The 24262-nt window shown below is 39.3% G+C and overlaps 1 protein-coding gene across 1 annotated transcript in view; it reads right to left on the bottom strand.

The window, feature by feature from the left end:
- Positions 1 to 13193: 13193 nt before the first annotated feature.
- Positions 13194 to 24262, bottom strand: part of LOC149279333 (protein-associating with the carboxyl-terminal domain of ezrin-like) — a 32121-nt gene continuing 21052 nt past the window's right edge. The window contains exon 10 of the mRNA XM_089501301.1: positions 13194 to 13879. Coding sequence (XP_089357427.1) covers positions 13194 to 13879 — 686 coding nt within the window. The remainder of the gene's footprint in view (positions 13880 to 24262) is intronic.

Raw genomic sequence — 24262 nt, 5'->3', positions numbered from 1 at the left:
AGCTTATATATATAATTTGTGTTCTTGTACTTGGCCCCTAGAATGTCAGCTACATATGTCTTGTGTATGTGTTACCTTCACAACCACTTTTCTCCCACCCTAATCTCATCAGCGGCTTTTTGCCACTTCAATCTGTTTCATACAGTTAAAAAAAAACAACAACAAAAAACAAACAAAATTCCTTATTAATAATAAAAAAATTATAATTTTGGCATTTTTATTATATATTCTTTAGGTGTATAATCGATCAGTTGCCTAAACTTGTGAATTACATGTGGGACTGAAAACGCATGTCTATGACCCAATTGCTGCCATGAACGCTGATCCCCATAGCAGACAGAAAATATCATAATTGAAGCCTCCTGAAGCTGGTGATGGCATCTGGGCCATGAACGCCGGCAAAGAGTTAATCGTATATGATCGTTCTTTAGGACTTCCAGGCAGACAACAGCAGCCCCCACAACAATCGCAGCTATTTCTCACCACAATCGGAGGGGGCACTGCTGCTGCTGTCTACCCAGAAATCCATGGAGACCTACAGCAGTTCCCCCTCCAATCTAACAGGAGTTTGCCACAGTCGTATTGTTGAAGGTAGTGGACGATCTAATACCAAATTAGGCTAATTCAATAGCAATCGGAGGCAGAAATGCTGCTTCTGGTCCATCTGGACTTATTTGCAGACAGCAGCAGAGGTCCCCCTGCAATCACTGGGAGAATTTGCAGGGATTTAATATTGTATCCAAAAAGGCTTAAGAAAGGACAAAAACATCACAGATTTATTGGCACGCTCCTTTTTGGGCCCAGGACATGATTACCATTTCAGGTGGTCATTATTTCAAATCAACAAAAACATTTTTGCAGTACTTTATTAATTACTCTTTTGAGGTCGTGTGCCTTATTACATGTAATTGCCTTAAACAATATGTTGGCAAAACAATTAGGAATATTGGACCTGAAATAAATATAAATATATCTGAAATAAAACCGAACATTCTAGGGAGAGACAAGTTAAGGGGTTTTATCGCAACAATGCCTCCGTCATCGCATTCACAGGGTTAGAAACTCAACAAATCAGACGTGAAATCAAAGCATTTCTTGTTTTTATTTACTTGTATTTGCCAACCTGCCCCTCTGTTATGCACATCTAACCCCAGGCTTGCCACTCTGCCCCCAAGATATGCCTTATACCCACCTATATGACACTGCCCTCAGATATGCATTGTACCCCCCCAGATATGCCTTATGCCCCCCTATATGACACTGCCCCCAGATATGCCTTATACCCTCTATATGACATTCTGCCCCCCAGATATGCCTTATACCCACCTATATGACACTGCCCTCAGATATGCATTGTACCCCCCCAGATATGCCTTATGCCCCCCTATATGACACTGCCCCCAGATATGCCTTATACCCTCTATATGACATTCTGCCCCCCAGATATGCCTTATACCCCCTATATGACACTCTGCCCCCGAGATATGCCTTATACCCACCTATATGACACAGCCTCCCTGACATACCACTCTGCCCCCAGATATGCCTTATATCCACCTATTTGCCACTCTGCCTCCCTGATATACCTTACCTCCTATATACCACTCTACCCCCCTGATATGCTACTCTGCCCCCAGATTTACCAATGACTTGTCCCTCGGGCTTCAGACTCCCTGGTGTCTAGTGGGGGCATGTCTGCGTAATGGGCATGTCACACGGCACTCCGTCATAGAAGCCCCAGCGGAAGTACCGGGCAGCAACGGATGTTGTCTACACATTGCGCAGAGGTCCACTGGCTGCCAGAGGGGAAAATCCAGGTGCCCTGCAGCGCTGTGGGGATCTGGATCTTAGTCTTATAGTCAGACCTCTATTTGTGGTCTTATTATAAGACAACCTTGAATATAAGACGAGCCCCCAGAGCATTTGCTATGAAAAAACTTGTCTTATATTCAAGCAAATATGGTATATTATATAAGGAATATTGTTACCTTTGCACTTTACTTGAATGTCTATTAAGCACCCTTTTTTTGAGATTGCCCTTTTTAACTTAAATAACTTGTTACTCACCAATGTATTATTAACTTTCACCCTTCCAGGTATTTATATATGCTTATCAAATTTGCACACAATTATTAATTAAGAAATTGTAATAATTTCCTCTGAGATCTTTCCTAGATCTATTGATAAATGGCTAATAATGGAATCAGTGTTATTTTGCATCAGCCACTTTATCTGAACGTTATTATTTGTAGATGCATATGTAACTATGTATACGCATGCATAAGGGGGGGTTGCACACGTGATTTCTGGATTACGTGTGAACTCAAATATCTAAAACACATCCCTGCCGCTGCACGGGAGACCAGGCTGTCGTTTGACAGCCTGGACTCCCCACTGACGGCAAAGCCGGCTTTCTGCTGTCCGATCGCCTGTAACAGCTTCCGGCATGAAAGCCGGTAAGCTGTTACACTGTAAACTGCGCGATCACAGACATAACCCGGAAGGTCATCGGAGGACAGGATATCCCCTGCGGTGCAGTGTGATCGGTGCAGGGGAATCGCGGGGAGGGGAGTGAGAAACCATCTCTCTCACTCCCCCTCCCGTCCTGTAACAGAAAAGCTGAAAAAAAAAAACGGTTAGTGATTTAAAAATAATAATAAATAAATCATTAAAATAATAATATAGATAATACTAAAAAAAATTATAATGTGAGCTGTGATGTCCCTGTGACATCACTGGCATGTTCAGGAGGTCCCTAGGAGGACCTCTTACCATTACTGTGTAAAAAAAAAAAAATATGTAAAAAAAGTAAAATATAAAAAAAGATAAGATTTTTTTAAAAAAAACCTTACATCCCATTGCCCTAGCATAACATCTAGCCAGTATAACCCTCCTGCCCCCGTTCACAACCCCCAAACCCGCTAAGCCATAGGCATAAAAATTATACAAAATTGTACACCTAATAGAACTAGGGCTGAAACAACGAATCGATAAAATCGATAATAATCGATAACGCAAATCTTTGTCGACGATTTCCGTTATCGATTAATCGAGTGATCGATTCGTTGTTGGCTCCTTTTACTTACCTCCGCGAGCGTTCCCTGCTTCCGCTACACGCTCTGCACTGCGTGACGGATGTGACGCGTTCCGGAGGTAAGTATTCTTAATGTCTGTGCGAATCGCTCTGTGCGAGTGGCTCCGTTCGCACAGAGCGATTCGCTCTGTGCGAGTGGCTCCGTTCGCACAGAGCGGTTCGCTCTGTGCGAGTGGCTCCTTTCGCACAGAGCGGTTCGCTCTGTGCGAGTGGCTCCGTTCGCACAGAGCGGTTCGCTCTGTGCGAGTGGCTCCGTTCGCACAGAGCGGTTCGCTCTGTGCGAGTGGCTCCGTTCGCACAGAGCGATTCGCTCTGTGCGAGTGGCTCCGTTCGCACAGAGCGATTCGCGGGGGTGGGGGTGGGGTTTCAGGGGATGCAGGGCAGAGTGGGGGTGGGGGGGCAGGCCAGGGTAGGAGACTGAGTGCAGGGCAGAGTGGGGGTGGGGGTGCAGGGCAGAGTGGGGGTGGGGGTGCAGGGCAGAGTGGGGGTGGGGGTGCAGGGCAGGGTGGGGGTGGGGATGCAGGGCAGGGTTTGAGTGTGGGGGCAGGGCAGGAGACTGGGTGCAGGGCAGAGTGGGGGTGGGGGTGCAGGGCAGAGTGGGAGACTGGGTGCAGGGCAGAGTGGGGGTGTGGATGCAGGGCAGGGTGTGAGTGTGGGTGCAGGGCAGGGTGGGGGCAGGGTGTGAGTGTGGGGGCAGGGCAGAATGTGGGGGCAGGGCAGAATGTGGGGGCAGGGCTGGGTGCAGGGCAGAGTTGGAGACTGGGTGCAGGGGCAAAGTGCTGGGTGCAAAGTGCCAGGGCTGGGTGCAAAGTGCCAGGGCTGAGTGCAAAGTGCCAGGGCTGGGGCAAAGTGCTGAGTGCAAAGTGCCAGGGCTGGGTGCAAAGTGCCGGGTGCAAAGTGCCAGGGGTGGGGCAAAGTGCTGGGTGCAAAGTGCCAGGGCTGGGTGCAAAGTGCTGGGTGCAAAGTACCAGGGCTGGGGCAAAGTTTCTTGAACAGTAATAGTCCACCTCTTTTCAGAATGTTTGGGGTTATTTTGTTTCATAAATATTGTGTTTGGGTTTTTGTACTTTGAAAATATTGTTTTTTTATTACATCATAACAAAATAAGAATGTTAATGTAAATTTTAAGTTGTTTTTTAACATCCAGTTCAAAAAATTTGCATATTTTTTTTTTATCCGATTAATCGATTAATCGAAAAAATAATCGGCCAACTAATCGATTATTAAAATAATCGTTAGTTGCAGCCCTAAATAGAACGCTCCCTGGTGCTGGGAAAGTCTGGAAAATCTATATAAATTAGGTATTTCTGAAATCAGGACACCTGAATTGATAAACTTGGGGGGGATTTTCCATCACTTTAACTAATTTTGTGAGGATTCAGAGGGAAAATGTAAAAAAAAAAAGTTTATTTTTCTAATCTTCGCTAGTTTTTACTAAATTTCTCATTCTAAATTTTCAGCTAATCATCCAACTATGGTATCAAATGAAAGCTCTATCTCTCCTTGAAAAAACAATATATAGTTTACATGGGTACACTATTCACAGGAACAGAGAATAATCGCTAAACCGACATACCCCAAAAATGGCTCTGGGCTTTGAGGTACCAAAAACCCCTGGGATTGAAGGGGTTAATGCATTTAGTTTTTTGTTGTTTTTTTGACATTTGATTTTCACAAATGTAAACACTGAGAAATTTTCATTTCTCGTCTCTTCACGGTCTCTCTCCTTCTCGATAGCGATGCATGCACTCTGTTTTTGTTTTTCCAGAGTTAGTGATGCCTAAAACATTGCATCTCGATAGTATGATTTATGTTTGCTTTGGTTCTCTATCCCAAAACCTGTGCTCCATAGTCATAAAACAAAGGTTGTCAGAGGTATTGATTAAAAAAATAGCCAAAGCTATATTCCTCTAGTTTCGCTGAAAGAGGCATAGCTGTTTTCTCAAAGGATTTGAAATTTAATATATATATACCATGAATCCGACTCAAGCAGCAGATATGTTCTTATTTGTAATTGGAATATTACTTCATATTTTGTTTTAATGTGTATGCCCAAAATGAGTCAATTTCCTTAATACATTAATGGAAAGAATTGATAAGGTAGCTTAGGGAACTTTAATTCTGGGAGGCAATACGAAGGGCATTGCGGATACCAATTTAGATAAATGTTTAAGTAAAATTATTCAACTCCCTTGGCATTTTTCCTATTTTGTTGCATTACAACCTGAAATTGATCTTTGAAGATAGAAAATATTTTCTATTGTGAAATAAGAAATAAGGCAAAAAACAGAGCCACCCTTCCAGAGCCACCTTTTGCAGCAATTATAGCTTCAAGTCGTTTGGGGTATGTCTTTGAAGAATGGGTAAAGATCCCAGTGGCTAGGTGTGCCAAGCTTATAAAAGCAAAACTGCTTCGGTTCCTTAACCCCTTAACGACAATTGCCGGTCCTGGCACGACACGGAAAAGCATGTGCTTTACGACAATTGACGTGCCAGGACCGGCACGTCTTTAAACGGGTGCAGAAAGCGATCTGTTTTCGCTTTCTGCACCCAAAAAAACGTTGCTGAATGCCTCGACCTCGAGGCATTCAGCAACGCCGCTATCGGAACGAAGGGGCCATCTCTGGCCCCTCCACGGGGCGTCAACATCCGCCATACTTTGTATGGCGGCGGACGCCCGTATTAAAAGCGTTTAGGAGGCGATCGACGATCGCCTCCTAAACTTAAATGGTGTCGCTGGAATGCCTCGATCAGGAGGCATCCAGCGACACCAAACACTTACCTTTCGATGGGCTGTGACCGCTCCGGAGAGCGGTCACAGCCGCAGCTGTCGATGATCTTCGCCATCAAGCAAGATGGCCGCTGCCCTGTAACAGGAACAAACAAATTTTAAAAGTTCGCTAGACAGTCCAGACCATCTAGAGAACTTTGGCTCCACTTGCAGGTTGAATACAGGTACTGCATTCACCATGCAAGTCAATGGAAGCCAGCTTTCTAATCACAGTGTGATTAGTAAAAATAAATTAAAAAATAAAATAAAATTTATAATAATTAGAAAAAAAATAGTAAAAAACTAGTAAAATGTAAAAATCATTTCCCACTGATGTCACTATCAGGGGAACCTCCAAGTTGAAAAAAAATGTTAAAAAAATTTTTTTAAAAAGAAAAAAAGAAAAAAAAAAATATAAAAAATATATTTTTGTGAGCAAGTCCTAAAATTAGCATATTAGCTTAAAACAATTCTCGCATGGAAAGAGTTAAAATACTGGCATATTAAATGCCCGTGGGGTGTCTACTTTTAAAAAAGGTATGATTTGATGGGGTAAATTGAATTGGCCGGGTTCAACAACGTCCCAATTAACACCGGGGGAAGGATGGCCACACACCTAATTTCCAATTAGAAAAATGCACACGTACCAAATGTGGCCTTTTAGTTCCCACAAAAATGACACACCCATGCATGTGGGATATCACTGCACTCAGGAGATGTTGCTGAACACATTATGGGGTGTCGTGTGACAGCGGCATATACCAGGAGCTGTAAATTCATACATAAAGTAGGTGTGTGTGGGAAAAATACACACACAAAAATACTACTGCAAACTTTGAAAACATGCTGGTGGTAAAATGTGTGCATGCAAAGAGTTAAAATACCAGCATTTAAAATACCCTGTGGTGTCTAGTTTTGAAAAATATATGGTTTTGTTGGGCACACTGAAATGGCCCGGCTCAAAGATGTACCAAATAGGGGATGGGCAGTGGATCCCCAAATGCCAAAGTTCAACATTGAAAAATGCGCATGCCCCAAATGTGGCCCTTTTGCCCCCAAACAGCCAGGCAAAATCATTCATGTGAGGTATCGCTGTACTCAGTAGATGTTGCTGAACACATATTGGGGTGTTTTGTGATAGTGACATAAACGAGAACCTTTTAATTCATACCTGAAGTAAAATGTGTGTGACAAAACAAATGCAAAAAAATGACTACCACAAAGTTTGACAAAAACTGGTGGTAGATATGGTGCATGGAAAGAGTTAAAATACTAGCATTTGGAATACCCTGGGCTGTCTAGTTTTCAAAAATATATGATTTGATGGGGTAAATTGCATTGGCCGGGTTCAAAGATACCCGAAATGGCACATGAGGGGAAGAATTACCAGATTTGGAAAAAATGGCTTTGAAATAGCAAAACGCTACCTGTACTTATTGCCCCATAATGGGTAGAAAAAAGCAAAAAAACATAAAAACATTGGGTATTTCTAAACTCAGGACAAATAGTAGAATCCATTTAGCAGGTTTTTTCATTACCTTTTATAGATGAGTAAAAGATTTTTCAACTAAAAGTTAGAAACAGTCTTTTTCTAAATTTTTCACCATATTTTATACTTTTTTTAGTAGTAAATAATATGATACAATCAAAACAATGTCATCTAAAGAAAGCCCTTCTTGTCCTGAAAAAAACAATATCTAATGTGTGTGGGTTCAGTAAACGGGAAAGAAGAAAATTACAACTAAACACGAGCAGCGCAGAAATGTTAAAACGGCCATTGTCACGAAGGGTACAAAAAGTAAAATCAGCCTTTGTCACGAAGGGGTTAAAGTAGGATGGGTTCTGCTGGTGTACAGCGATCTTTGTCATACCGCAGATTCTCAATTGGATTGACGTCTGGGCTTTGACAAGGCCATTCCAATACAGTTAAGCGTTTCCCTACTCGTGTTGCTTTAGCAGTATGCTTAGCGTCATTGTCCTTTTTCAGGACAAGATGGGCTTTCTTCAGATACCATTATTTTGATCATATCATCTTATTTACTATAAAAAACACATTTTATGACTTTTATTTGAAAAATCTTTTACTCACCTAAAAAAGCAAGTAAAAAAACTAACTAAATAGATTCTACTACTTGTCCTGAGTTTAGAAATACCCAATGTTTTTATGTTTTTTTGCTGTTTTTTGTAAGTTATAGGGCAATAAGTACTTTTTTAAAAAAATCTTGTCAGTCTGCCTCCATCTCCTCTTTGGAACATCTTTGAAGATGCTGTTATTTTAACCCTTTCCATGCACCAATTATACAACTACACTTTGTCAAACTATTTTTTTCACACAAATTGTACTTTATTTATAGATATACAGGTTCTGGTATATGTCACTGTCACACAACGCCCCAATGTGTGTTCAGGAACATCTCCTGAGTGCAGTGATACCCGACATACATGGGTTTGTCGTGTTGTTTGAGATTTAAAATGCCACATTTGGGTAGTGCGCTTTTTTTCTCCATTTTGGTCAGTCTGTACCTATGCCCTATCTTTGAGCTCTGCCACTCCAATTTACCCCATCAGCCATTTTTTTTTATATTAGACACCCCTTGGGTATTTGAAGTGCTTTTATTTTAACTCTTTGTTGAGATTTTTGAGAAATTTTAGCACTTGCTCAAAATAAAACTTTATTTTTTTATTTTATTTTTTTAATACTTTTTTTATATTTTTTTTTACACATTTTGCTGGTACTGGATGGTTCATCTAGTGACATCACTGCATAATTTTTAAATGTTAGCACTTTTTTTTTTTCCCATTTTTTTTTTATTATTTTTTGAATATTTTACTAATCACATTGTGATTAGAAAGCTGGGCTCCATTGAGTTGCATGGTTGAGTGCAGTACCTGTATTCAACCTGCAAGTGGAGCCAGAGTTCTCTAGAGGGGCTGGAGACCATCTAGCGAACGCTTTCATCTTTATTGTTTTTTTCCCAGGCCGCCGCCATCTTGCTGATGGCGAAGATCACCGGCAGCTGCGGCTGTGACTGCTCTCCGGAGCGGTCACAGCCCATCCAGAGGTAAGTGTTTGGTGTCGCTGGATGCCTCCTGATCGAGGCATTGCAGCGACACCATTTAAGTTTAGGAGGCGATCGTTGATTGCCTCCTAAACGCTTTTAAAACGGGCGGCTGTTGACGCCCCGGAGAGAGGGGCCAGACATGGCCCCCGATGCCGATCTCGGCCTTGCTGAATGCCTGACATCGAGGCATTACAGTAACGCCGTTTAAGCAAAGATAGTGATCGTTGATCACTTTCTAAGCTTATTTAATTTTTTGACGGTTCAGGACCGTCAAAGGTCGTTAAGCGACCGTTTTTCCATGACGGTCCTGAACCGGCAAAGGTCGTTAAAAAAAGCCATTGCTTAACCCCTTATGGCCACTCTTCCGTTCCACCACATTCGAAAGGTGCGCTATTGGATTGAGATCTGGTGACTGGAGGCCATTGGAAAAACGGTAAACTCACTGTCATGTTCAAGAAACCAAAAAAGGAACCCGTGTCATTTGTTTTTCCACTTTAAAGCACACACATAGAACATTAGAACAAGCCAAATGCAAACAAAAAATTTTTATTAAATATTTTTTATTGGTAGAACATGTTAGAGGCCCTTAAAATGACTATATTCATTAGCAGCAGCTCTTATTTACATTTTAGAAATAAATCTAATGTAAAACCACTAATTTCACAAAACAAAAATACACCAGAGCAAACAACATTTCTCCTAATTAAATCTGATAAACTGCATCTGTTTTTAATGCCACTGGTTATACTTTAAAATATTTCTACATTTGCATACTGTGGCATTACACAGTTTTTATAAAATAAGGTATGCGGCTATTTGCTGAATCATTGTTATTGGCTAACTCAATTGCATTAGATTACAAGCTTTCAAGTCAACTAAGGCATGTTTATTGGATACTTGTAAAGGTAATTATTTTGTTTTGAGACATTTGTGCTAAACATTTTATAAAAATGATCTGCTTCTGCTTACTTTCATGGAGTGCTCCATATTTGTTAAAGTAGAAAATTGTTTGGTTTTTTTCTTATTTATCACACAAGCTTTTCTGCCAAAATTATATAACGAAACAGGGTTTCTGCGCATATTGTATGCATTAAATACATTAACAGCATTTGTACAAGCATCATTTTACGATTAGGATACAAAGTATATTAATATTTGCCACCCATTAAAATTACAAAATTCACTTTTTTTATGGAAAAGGTGTTTTAAATGTGTGCAGGTTATTGATTTAAAAATGGTGTAACATATTTACACATATTAATACCATTCATGCCAACAGGACTATGGCAAAACTTATGAGATAGAAATTATGGCTTTTGCGCCCCCATAACTTTTTTGCTTTAGCATAATAAAGGGTTTGGGAAAGGCCAATATTTAACACATTGACACTGTTCTATCCTTGAAATGTGCCTTCATTGTTAAAATGGGGCAGCTGTGAGCCTTGTTCTACAAAAAAACAAAAAAACCACTGGAATATGTTTAAATCTGTATCTATACAATGACTCATTAGGTTTGGTAGTTCCACCTGCACCGCTGATATGTTTTTGTTTTGCTTGGATCCCAAAGACTACTCATTGTTGTGCCTTACTGCTTGTTACAAAATCATTCAAATCATTGTATATATGTTTACAATTCAATACAAGGGTTTTTAAAAATCTATAATATTGTAGCTTCATCTTATCCACCAGCATGCCACAGTGCACTATAACACAAGGTGATTTGAGGTAGATTATTTATCCATATGGATCACTGGGATATAACACAGTGTTTTAATAATTGTACTGGAACAAAAGAGTCTCCCTGCTAAATGCATGCGGATTCTAGCTTTCAAGAGAGACCTCAAAAGTTAGACATATTCTGGGCAATGGGCAGCTCTTAAGTGTTCCAGATGTACTATAACAATATTTTGACTGAAGAGCGCTCATACAAAAGTAGCTTACAGCTATTGACTTGACATATACATTTTGGACTTTTTCCATACATAGGATGTTTTCTGCAGGCCATTAAATTATTTCTCAGGCAGAAAGAGTTAGGCCAACAATGCAAAATAAATGTTTGCAACTATTGATAGTACATACCTAGCACAGTGTACTGACTTATCTACAAATCTGTTGTCCACATGACTTGGACTAAAGATTGTCTTTACAAAATTATACTCACAATATGTATCCTATAATGCATGCAAATATTCTGCGATTCATTTTTAAACACTCACAGAAATGCGATATAAAGCTTTTCTAACATGGCACAAATATGGAAAATCTGATTTAAAAACAGATCAAAGAAGTCTACCGTTAGCTTGGTGGGACAGCTTTTCTTAAATCATACAGAATCTGGGGATTAAACTAATAGGAAGCTTGAGTAGAACGATGGTTACCACACATACATTTCCCTATATATAAGCACACATTGCAAAGCATAGACCAGGGCTATCTGACAATGTTTCTCTCTCTCTCTGTCAAACCAAATATTAAGTAATAGCCTGCTATTAATTTAGTTGGGGGAGGGGCTCAACCTTAGGCTGTGCACAAGCTTTGAAAAGGGACTCTTCTCCCATGCACTGTACATTGTGTGTGTGTGTGTAGATACATTGTCATTTCATATGGTGCTTTACCTCAGAAAGTTGCGTATCATGGGAAATACTTTGGAGCTTTGTGCTGTCTAAGCACTGATATCTGTACTGTAAATAGGCCAGTTCTCAAATCCCACTTACCAGCTAATTGAGCCGAGGCCCACCAGGGAGCCCGATTACACAATATCGCAAAATGCCCTCTAAAGCCACAAAACGGATATTGCCCCTTGGAACATAAAGCTTGGGGAACGTATGGCCCCTTAAGACGTTGCAGAATTCCAATACCTATGATACTGGGGGCTTGTACTTGGAGGCTCATGGCCATAACGACATTAGCATTCACCATTAATGCCTTTAAAATCCGCATTTCTGTCCAACGATAAACTCTCCAAAGTTTAAAGCAAAGCCACTAGAGGCTTTTGCCTTTACTAGAAATTTAATTGTTTAACAAGATGATTTTCTTCCTATTTCACCCAGATGATGTTTGTTTTCGCTAAAAGGGCACAACATTCATGTGTATGTAAATATATATAAATAAAATTCACTTTTTTCTTTAATCCTGACATATTTTATTTACTATAGATTAGCATAAAATTGTTACACTTAAATACTTTAAAAGGAAACCATGAGGTGATATGAGGCTGTCAGGGACTGTACACTATAGCAAACTTTTTCATACTTCAAATATAAAATCAACCACACAACAAAAACCAAACATTTCCTTAATATAGGGACTTTCAATAAAACTACAGTTCTGATTACAAATGAAACAAATCATGAGAGATTACCAGTTCCAAACCAAAAAGCACCATAAGTATAGAATCACAATTACTGATGAAAATGTTAATTTATTTCTTCATCCGCTGTGTCAATTTATGTAAGCACAGGTCCTTCTAAAATGTCTACTAATAATGTCACTGAGTATATACTCTTGGCCTATACAACAAGTAGTATAACATCTTTGCCCTCAAAAGGTTAATCAGTTATAGGAATCTTCTTCCCAGCTAAAATCATTTTCTTCACCCCAGCCTTCTGCATCCATCTGCCAAGTAAATAAGATAGATAAGTACTGGTTGTTAAGACATTCTATGAACTAACATTTTTACAAACATAGCGTTTGATGTTAAATGGGTAACAGAATACAGTAATAAAAATGAAATGCAACTCACACACTAGAAGTAATGTAAATCCCAGTTTATCTTAACCCATCTAGGACAGAGGATGTAATATTATGTCTCTGCAAAACCATCCTTATTTTGCGTTAAGAACGGTAAAATGTTGGATTTCTGTACAGCTTCAACTATGTATTTTCCGCGTGTAATCTTTGAAACCTAAAACAAAAAAGTGTCTGTTTCCCCATAAAATGTAACTTAATACTTAAAATTGGCCCTAAAATTCCAGTGGAATATAAAGTGAATATAATCCCCCTTCTAAAGCTCCCAATGGGAACTTTATAAACAGGGGATTATATTCATTTTATATTTCACAGGAATTTTAGAGACAATTTTAAGTACTTATTAAAAGTTGCATTTTATGGGGACACATACACACTTTTTAAATTAATCCCTAATGTGTCTTTTTAGCCAACCCTCTTTTTGCACCGGAATCTTTGAAACCTGTTGGTGTACAATAAATATGGGAAAAAATAAATAGTTTAGGTAAAATGGTTACTTGAAGTGTATCTCACAGAGCTATTCACACAATTATATCACTTACATCAGCAGTTTGGTCAGCAGCAGCAAACTTGGATGAAAATCCATTCTTAGAACTATTTGTATCTGATATATTGTGAACTTCATTACCAATTTCTTTATATTGTTCAACAAGGTTCCCGGTTTCAAAATTAGATACATTAAAAAGAACAGAAGATGATTTTATTTCTGGAGTCATGTCAGCAAACCAGTCCAGTTCAGGGTCTCTGGCTTTCTTTGTGACCTTTATTGTGAATTCTTCTCCCAAATCAAATCCAGAACCAAATTTCTTCTCTGCAGGATTTTCCTGTGACGATTTCTGAAATTTTAACACGGTTTTGTTGGTTTCTTTAATTGGTTTCAGAGTGCTGGTTATCCAGCTGCCTACAGTAGAAAAACTGCTGAGATCAGAGTTGGGCTCTTTTTTATCAGTGCCCAGATGGGCAAAGTTTGAACTTTTTGTGGCAGCATTTCCTGAAAGTTCATTTGGTGATCCAAAGTCATCCCATAGCGCGTTATCTGGGTCATTGAAAACCAAGGTGTTTGCTGTATTCTCATGTAAATTTTCTTTCACTTCTGGCTCATTCCAATCTGGCCACTCTTCAGATGATTTATTTACACTGCTAGTACTAAGAGCGTTCTGACAAATAGTTACTTGGTTTATTGAGGTTGCATGTGACAAGTGATCATCTGATAAATAAAAAAAAAAAAGGAATATATTTAAAATACACAGAGATTGTTTTTTCTACAAACAGATTTATATAAAAAAGGCTATAGAATGTGCTTGGTAACAGACAAAAAAAATTGACTTTTAAAATATGGTGGATTACTTGACCTTTATTTGTCAGTTAAACACAAAATTCTCATGGGATAACATGACAAACCATTGAACAAATTCCACACGGCTACATTTGAAATAAAAACATTAAACCTAAAATCCCATATACCGTAATATAAATGAACTACAGAGATCTTTGTAACATAATATAATTCCGTTTACTACATGTTGAAATTGTTGGTTAATTTTTCCCCCCCACAAAATTTATATCATGTATAACCGATGATCTTGCTACTGCAGTGAGGACTGCTCATTTCAGCACTGAAACAGAATATAAGTTCTAGTTAACATCTGCATCATAAGCCATTTTAAAACAAAATTGGTGGACAACAGAAAAATAATTTGGCTTCATCGAAAAGCCAAAAGTTACTCATATAAAGTTTATTGGTGCTTTTAACCCCTTAACGACCTTTGACGGTCCTGAACCGTCAAAAAATTAAATAAGCTTAGAAAGTGATCAACGATCACTATCTTCGCTTAAACGGCGTTACTGTAATGCCTCCATGTCGAGGCTTTCAGCAAAGCCGAGATCGGCATCGGGGGCCATGTCTGTCCCCTCCCCAGGGCGTCAACGCCAGTTTTAAAAGCACCTCCTAAAACGTAAATGGTGTCGCTGGAATGCCTCGATCAGGAGGCATCCAGCGACACCAAACACTTACCTCCGGATGGGCTGTGACCGCTGTCACAGCCACAGCTGCCGGTGATCTTCGCCATCAGCAAGATGGCGGCGGCCCGGGAAAAAAAACAATAAACATGAAATAGTTCGCTAGATGGTCTCCAGACCCTCTAGAGAACTCTGGCTCCACTTGCAGGTTGAATACAGGTACTGCATTCAACCATGCAAGTCAATGGAGCCCAGCTTTCTAATCACAATGTGATTAGTAAAATATTCAAAAAATAAAAAAAAGTGCTAACATTTAAAAATAATTATGCAGTGATGTCACTAGATGAACCATCCAGTACTAGCAAAATGTGTAAAAAAAATATTTAAAAAAGTATTAAAAAATAAAGTTTATTATTTTGAGCAAGTGCTAAAATTTCTCAAAAATCTCAACAAAGAGTTAAAATAAAAGCACTTCAAATACCCAAGGGGTGTCTAATATATATATATATATAAAAAAAAAATGGCTGATGGGGTAAATTGGAGTGGCCGAGCTCAAAGACAGGGCATAGGTACAGACTGACCAAAATGGAGAAAAAAAGCGCACTTCCCAAATGTGGCATTTTAAATCTCAAACAACACGACAAACCCATGCATGTCGGGTATCACTGCACTCAGGAGATGTTCCTGAACACACATTGGGGCGTTGTGTGACAGTGACATATATATCAGAACCTGTATATCTATAACTAAATTACAATTTGTGTGAAAAAAATAAATAAAACAAATTACTATTACAAAGTTTGACAAAGTGTAGTTGTATAATTGGTGCATGGAAAGGGTTAAAATAACAGCATTTGGAATACCCTGGGGTGTCTAGTTTTCAAAAATATATGGTTTGATGGGGTTAAATTGAGTTAACCAGATTCAAAGATATTCCAAAGAGTAGATGGAGGCAGAATGACCAAATGACCACCTGAATTACGCATGCCCAAAAGTAGCCTTTTACCAGCCAAACAATCTGACAAACCCATGCATGTGGGGTATCTCTGTACTCAGGAGATGTTCCTGAACACACATTGGGGTGTTGTTCGACCGTGACATATACCAGGACCTGTATATCGATAACTAAAGTACAATTTGTGTGAAAAAAATAAAAAAATTTACTATTACAAAGTTTGACAAAGTGTAATTGGAAAGGGTTAAAATAACAGCATTTGAAATACCCTGGGGTGTCTAGTTTTCAAAAATATATGGTTTGAATTGGTTAAATTGAGTTAACCGGCTTCAAAGATGTTCCAAAGAGGACATGGAGGCAGACTGACCAGATTTGTTAAAAAAGGTTTGGAAATCATAAAACGCTGCTTGTACTTATTGCCCTATAACTTACAAAAAAACAGCAAAAAAACATAAAAACATTGGGTATTTCTAAACTCAGGACAAGTAGTAGAATCTATTTAGCTAGCTTTTTTACTTGCTTTTTAGGTGAGTAAAAGATTTTTCAAATAAAAGTCATAAAATGTTTTTTTTTTCAATTTTTCACCATGTTTTTTTTATTTTTTTTATAGTAAATAAGATGATACGATCAAAATAGGAGGTGAGGAGAAAATTACAGCTGAACACAAGCACCACAAAAGTATTAAAACAGCCTCGGTCCCACAGGGTACAAAAAGAAAAAACGAGCCCGGTCCTTAAGGGGTTAATATAATTGTTCATGTTTTTACCATTAAAAAAGCAAAGTATTGTGGAAAATATGTTTTTCTTTTGACTAAATACAGTAAGGTTTCTTTTTCATTGAATATATTTTTTTTCATATATCAGTGTTGAATATGATGATCGGGGAGATACACAAATACTTTTAGTAAGGCGGAAGGAAAACAAAACACTTACTTGTATAAAGATCACCCCTTGATATTTCCTTGAAAGTTTTTTTTATATCCAAATCATTTCCTAACAAAGTGTTCTGACTGGCTTGGTCACTTCCTGATAAAGTACGATTGGCAAGAACTGTTGGCAAACTGGTCTTTGTTTCATGGTTCAGAAGCATCTGTTGGTTATTGGCAAAATGCACTGGAGAATCTGTTGTGAATACATGCTTTGGTTACTCAAGTAAACTGACAGGTTATGCACAGTTCTCAAAGTAACAAAAAACTATTACCAACATGATTTTGAATAAACCAATATATAAATGAGCAATCTAATTAGAAACCAAAAACATATTACACTTAATGGTTTGTAACAAGAAAAGCGTTATTAAAAAAAAAAACAAAAAAAAAAAACAACTGATTTTACACTACATATGTCAATCCCATTAAGGCTGCAACTCTTATTTCTATTTGACCTTGGAGTAAAACAAATATCTTTTGATTTGTTTATTAAACATTCCTCAAAATTTCAGGTTTGTCAATTATTATAACAATTTAAACAGGAACTAAAAGTTAAAACAGAAGATCTACAGAAGCTCTACAGTGGACTGCGGCAGAAAAACATTTTTGCAACGTTAAGGCTAAAAGGGAATTTTTAAAACTTGTTGCAAACAAAAAAATGCTAATATGCTATATCAACCAACTGTAAGCACTGAATTTATCATCAGGAAGGTAGGTAAAATTCCATTGAATATTCTTGAATTCGCTTGTTAATATACTCATACTATAATAAACTTACAATATTTAAAGCACACAGACCGACATATCAATAATCAACTCTCAGAACGTTTCTTGTTTTGAGTCATCTCTAACCAAAACTTTTTTCTATGCTATTCTAATGCAGATTGAGAATTAACATTGCCCAGATCAGTAACATTATGAGCAAATCTATGTCTGGAAAACTGCCTTTATGTTTGAGTCCTACAACGTGGGCTGTATAAGAATATAAAGAAATCAGGGTTTCCAGAGATTATTAGGCAATACTTTTGGTACGGCCACAGACATACATGAAGGACCCACACTTTCCACTCAAAATATGCATATTTACATATTTTAATAAACACATTCAAAGATATGCTAAGAAAATAACATGCAAAATCTCATGTTATTGTTCCAAATCTAAAAGTTGTGTATGACATAGAAAAGAAATCCAACACCTCTTCACAAATATTTGAAAGATGTAAAACACAGAAGACTGGAGAGAAGAGTGGTCCTTGGGAAAACTATTACGTAGATGAGCAGAACAAAATGCAAGAATGGATTTTTTTCTAGTCTGGAATACAAAAAGCAACATTCCTCCTCCAATCTGAGACATGTCCAAGAGAAAGGGAATAAAAAAGATGAAAAGAAATGTATGGCATCCTTTATAAAAAGGTATGGGGTGTAGCAGGACAAATTTGTATTCTATTTTTTGTTCTCAACTGAAAACACCAGGAAGCTGATTTTGCAAACTTAATATAGGTGATGAATATTATCTTGGTAATAGGGGCATAGGCTGCGATGTAGAATGTTCTGTTCGTCCATAACTGATGCGTGATGTTGCCATTTACAATGCAAAGTTTTTCATTTTTCTGACATTTATATCCAGTCAGGAGGAGAATGCACAGGTGTATAAGGTAAACCTTGAAAGAGAAATCCAAGATTCATTTTAGTGGAGTCCAAGAATGATGCTGCCATTATGAAAATCTTAACAACATGATCTATAATTTAAAAGGCACTAGAGAACAAGATGTAGTCAGCTGAGGTAAAAGCAGCTCATCTACTAGGAAGACAGACACACATACCACAATGTTATTTGTGTCAATAATGATGAGTCTTTAATAAAAGCATCAACTAAAAACTAATAAGCCACTTCCTACTAGAAATATTTATGTAATGACATGCACAGAAAAATACCAACATATTTTGGGGTCATAGACTGCAATTTAATAATGCTTTATCCTTTTGGAAGCCCAGTTTGCAAGGATAGAATCACCTTTAAAAGGGTAATTTCCCATTTTTGAAGCATGTGTCAGTACAACTATTGGTTTGGTTCAGTAATGCCTGTAACAGCTAATGCTCAGGTACTCACTCAGTGGCAGTCAGTCACACAGCATACCTGCATATCTCTTTATAGGAGATGAGTTTGCCATTTGGTAAGTAGCCGTTTTAATACATCTTTAGCACAACTGAACAAACTGACTATATGATGACTATAAGTAATGGCATAATATATCCATACCTCAACAGCATTGTTCAACAGAACAGCCAACTTAGTAATATGCTGAATAAAACTAACACATAATTAGTCGCGTGAAAAAGAAAGTGCATTCTTTTTGAATTATATGGCTTTACATATCAGGACATAATAAACAATCATCTTTTCCTTACCAGGTCTAAAAATTAGGTAAATACAACCTTAAACTTTGTCATTATTTATTCAACAAAAATAAAGCCAAAACAGAGAAGCCATGTGTTAAAAACAAAGTACTCTTAATGATCCGAATAGCTTGTAGAACCACCTTTAGCAGCAATAACCTGAAGTAATCGTTTTCTGTATGACCTTATCAATTTCTCAAATCGTTGGGTTTACTTTTTTCGCCACACAACTGTACCGTCAGAAAAAAGATCCGTTAAATGTACATTATACAATTTACCTTCGTATGGAGCAATCGAAATCCACTAAAAATGGTCTAAGACTGACATGTTTTATCTACTCGGTAAAAGTATTTCAGGGAACAAAGTAACTTTACTTAATCAGCTCTTCTGGTTTATCACTGGGGTCTATCCTCACATTCAACAATGCCATTTCTTAAGCGCTTATCCCCTTCAGTCCTATGGACGTACGGGTAGGTCCATAAAACGCAAGAAACCCTTATTGACGTACTGGTACATCCTGACCTTCTTGCATGGGAGATCAGGCTGTTTGACAGCCTGAGCTCCCCTCTGTCAGCAAAAGCCAGCATCGCTGGCTTTCTGCTTCGCGATCGCCTGTAACAGCTGCGGACGTGAACGTCGGAAAACCGTTACAGGTTTAAATGCCCGATCGGGCATTCCCTACAGGGTCACGTCACTGCTGACGTCACCTGGAAGGTCATCAGATGACAGGATATCCCCTACAGGGTCTGTCTAGACCCTGCTGGGATATCCGATCGCTGAGATGAGGCACTGATCACAGACACTGTGATCTAACAACAACAACAAAAAAAAAATCACTAAAATACAATAAAAAAAAACAATAAAGTGAGCTAAGTGATGTCATTGTGACATCCCCAGCATTAACAACATGTTTAGGAGGTCCCTAAGAGGACCTCTAACCATACTGCACTGATAAAATAAAATTATTTAGAAAATCCCATTGCCCTAACACAACATCTAAAAGGTATAACCACCCTGCCCCCGTTCACAGCCCCCAAACCCGTTAAGCCATAAGTATGAAAAATACTACCCTATAAGGTACTATACGTAAGGGATGGATATGCCCTCTAGAAAGAAAAAAAAACTAAGGATGTGGGGTATTTCCGTAATCAGGAGATGCAGCTAAACAATTTTGGCTGGGTTTCTCTGCCGTAACACATACCCTGTGCAAAAAAATCTAGGCAACACAGAAGTGTTGGAGGGAAAAGCGCTGGAAATCATTTCTGTGGCCACCTTTGACAGTGATTGGTGGCCAAATAGCTGCATTTATTCTGCTTTACAGAAATATATACTTTTGTGGGTATTTTTGGTTTATTTGTTTAAATCCCATCATACCTAATGTAAAAATTCTACAGCTTTGTAAAGAATAAATGTACGGAAATTATATATACACATGAGGTATTTCTGAAATCAGGACACCTAAATTGATAAACTTGGAGGGGACTTTCCATGACCTAATTTTGTGAGGATTCAGAGTGAAAAATATTTTCTCTATTTTTTACTAAATTTCTCATCCTAAATTTTTAGCAAAACAATATATAGTTTAAATTGCTCCGGGACTTGAGGTACCAAAAACTCCGGGGACTGAAGGGGTTAAGTTAGACTATAAATGAGCAAAGCATCTACAATAAATAATTAGGACAAAAGTCATCCATTACGTAGACAGGTAGCCAAGATATCAAAGTAAAAGGAGTTTGCGCAAAGGTTAAGTGACAGATCTGAAGTAATATTGTTGTTTTCCAAGTCCTAATCAGCCACTAACCATCCCCTGAGACGGCGCTGACGAAATACTTCAATCTCCCCTGCTTCCTAAAGTACTGAATATTGCTAAGCGACAAACTGTACAGGTTCAACATTTCCCACTTGGGAAACATTAACTAGTAATATCATGAGTTTAGAAGCACTGTGGTGTCACCAAACAGGCAGACTGCAGCGTTAGCCATAATCTATTCTGTAAGATGCATTATTCACCTGTCAAAAATGCATAATTGTGACAGATTGTATAGGTGTAAAGTTGTGCATAACCACTGTCAGTAACAGGTTAAAACAGGCCATCAGGTATACATAGTGTTAATCTACCATTCAAGGGAAAGGTGTGGTCAGGGATTTTTAAAAAGAGGAAGCCCTGAAAACATTTTGGTGTTGTTGGCAATAGCGATGGGAAGTTCGGATCATTAAAGTGAATCGGATCATTTCGAGTAATGGAGTATTTAGGGTTAATTTCAGGGGCCGTTATGGTTGATGGGGTCTTTACGGTTAATTTAGGGGCAGTTATGGTTGATGGGGGCTTTAGGGTTAATTTAGGGGCAGTTATGGTTGATGGGGTATAAGGGTTAATTTTATGCTGATGACCGAGGGTTAATTTAATTAATTTAATAAAGTTAACTGAAGGTGCAGTTATAGGTAAAGGGGGGGGCAAACTCAGGGGAATCTAAATCCTGGGGGCAGTGAACATTATTAATGTATTTATTTATAAAAGTATGGTATCAGTAATATTCTCTGAATGATTCAAATCTCTGTAAGATTCGGATCCCTGTAAGATTCGAATCATTGAATCTTCGGATCATTCGAATCTTCGAACGACTCTCTGACTCTATGAGTCATCGTTCCTCTGTAAATTAATGAGCTGTAACCTGACCCCAGAGTCTGTGTCCGAGTGCTCTGCAGATGACTCACTCTAGGATCAGGTTACAGCCACATGATTCACAGACTGAACTGGCACTGCTACAAATGAATCGTTCAGTCTACTGGTTCCGGATCACTAAAAAGAATCGGATCAAATGAACAATTCGTTCATGATTCGGACATCACTAGTTGGTAAGAACAACATGTTGGCATTGCTCTCCAAACAGGACCAAGGCTTCCAAATAGTGTCCCACAAAGAAACACTAACCCGTGTCTGAAACCTGTATTCATGGAATAAATATGGCTCACAGCTTAACAGCCATTGTGTTTGCTATTAATCCAGTAAAGTAGTAAGTAGCATCAAACCTCACATTCATATATCACACTTAAAAATAAAACATTTATCATTCACCTGTTCTTAGCAGAATACAGGGGTGTAGCTAGAAGCCACAGGGCCATGGTGTGAAAATTACCCCGGGGCCCCCGACTTCACAACTTGCCTGTATCTTCTTTGCCCCTTGCAACATACCGCATTTGCTCAAATACAAGACAAGGTTTTCAAAAATACCCCTCGTCTTATAATCGATGTCATCTTATAATCAGACCTCAAATAGAGGTCTGACTATGAGACTAAGATCCAGATCCCCGCAGCTCTGCAAGGGACCTCGATCCTCCTGTCTGGTAACCTCAGCTGCTGACGGCACTTACACCGGGCATCTATCACCAAGCGCCGGCGAAAGTGCGGGCAGCAGCGGAGGTTGTCTACGCTCATCACACATACCTTCCCCGGGCTGCCAGAAAGGAGAATTCCCTGCAGGGAATGAGATTTCTTAAAATTACCGTATTTGCTCGATTATAAGACGACCCCCCAAATCTGAATATTAATTTAGAAAAAAAAGAAAAAGCCTGAATATAAGACGACCCTATAGGAAAAAAGTTTTACCAGTAAATGTTAATTCATCTAAACTATTTTTTTTTTTTTATAAAAGCTATGATGGAGAAAAATATTTTGGTTTTATTTCCTTCTATTTTCCAACCTGCCCCCCAGTTATGCACATCTGCCCCAGAAATGCCTTATACCCCCTATATATGCCACTGTGCCCCATGATATGCCTTTTGACCCCCTATGTGCCACTCTGCCTCCAGAAATGCCTTATACCCCTATATGCCACTTTGGCATTTAGAGGGTTAAAAGGCATATTATGGGGAAGAGTGGCATATAGGGAGGTTTAAGGCATTCAGGAGGCAGAGTGGCGTATAGAGGGTTAAAAAGGCATTTCTGGAGGCAGAGTGGCATTAAGCGTGTTAAAAGGCATTTCACAGAGCACTCTGCCTCCAGAAATGCCTTATGCCCCCCATTTAACACTCCCCCGGCACCCCCCCCCCAAACTTACCGGTGCTTCTGACTTCCCTGTCATGTAGCCGGGGCAGCGTGTAGAACCCACGCTGCAGCCGGAAGGAGGCGTGGCTAGCAGCGGGGGTTGTGCGGCACCGGTGCGGGGAATTCTGATCTCTGACAGCCGGAAAAGGTCTGCGCGATGGATGCAGACAACCTCCGCTGCTAGCCACACCTCCTTCTGGCTGCAGCGGAAGTTGTCTACGCGAATCGTGTAGACATCTACACGCTGCCCCAGCTACACACCGGGGACTCAGAAGTACCGGTAAGTGGGGCGGGGGGGGGAACTGCGGGGGGATCTGGATCTTATTCGTCTCATAGTCAGACCTATTTGAGCATTTGCTCTGAAAAAAACCTCGTCTTATAATCGAGCAAATACGGTAATTTTTTTTTTTTTTTACTTGACTCTAAGGGGTTATTTTTTTTGTTATATTTAGTTAGGGATTTTTGGGGGTTAGTGGGGAACTTGTTAGATAGGGCTAGGATTAGTTTTGGAGTTTATTAGCGGTAAAACTAAATTTTCGTGTTTTGGCTGGTTGAGATACCAGAGGGGATTGCAGCTATTGTGATTAAGGGCGCAGTGCACACATCCAAATTTTCACAAAATATATGTTTTTGATGTTACCCCCCCACCCCATTTATACTACCTATAATCTATATACCTATAAAATACATATATGAATATGGTTTGAAAAGAAAGCCCTACTTGTGCCAAAAAAATAAAAATATACCGTATTGGCTCGGATATAGGCCGCCCCCGTATATAGGCCGCACCCTAAAAGTTTGGTGCTTTTTTAAAGAAAAAAGTTTTTTTCTTTAAAAAAAAAAAAAAAGCACCAAAAAAACATGCTGCCACTCTGTCCCCCTCCCCGAGATATGCTACCACTGTCCTCCCCCCCCCCCCCCGAGATATGCTGCCACTGTCCTCCTCTGCCCCCCCCCCCCAACTTACCAGAGCAGACTCCCGGGTGTCTTGCGAGGCCGGCGGGGGACATCTACGCAATACGCGTATACAACTTCCGGTGCCGGCACTGGCACCGGAAGTTGTATACGCGTATTGCGTAGATGTCCCCCGCCGGCCCCGCAAGACACCCGGGAGTCTGCTCCGGTAAGTCGGGGGGTGGCAGAAGTAAAACGCATCGTGGGAAGTGCTGGCAGGGGAGGCTGTCTGAGCGTATCGGGGAGTAGGATACAGGTCCCCTGCACCACTGCGGGGGATCTGTATCCTAACCCCGCTGCCTGCCCGGCGCCCGGGACTGCAAGACTTAAAGTGGGGGAAAAAAGTGCGGCC

The sequence above is a fragment of the Sceloporus occidentalis genome, unplaced genomic scaffold (genome assembly GCF_023333645.1).
Source record: "Sceloporus occidentalis isolate IW3139 unplaced genomic scaffold, rSceOcc1.0.p SCAF_170, whole genome shotgun sequence".
Lineage (NCBI taxonomy): Eukaryota > Metazoa > Chordata > Lepidosauria > Squamata > Phrynosomatidae > Sceloporus > Sceloporus occidentalis.
This window is presented reverse-complemented; position numbering and strand designations above follow the sequence as displayed.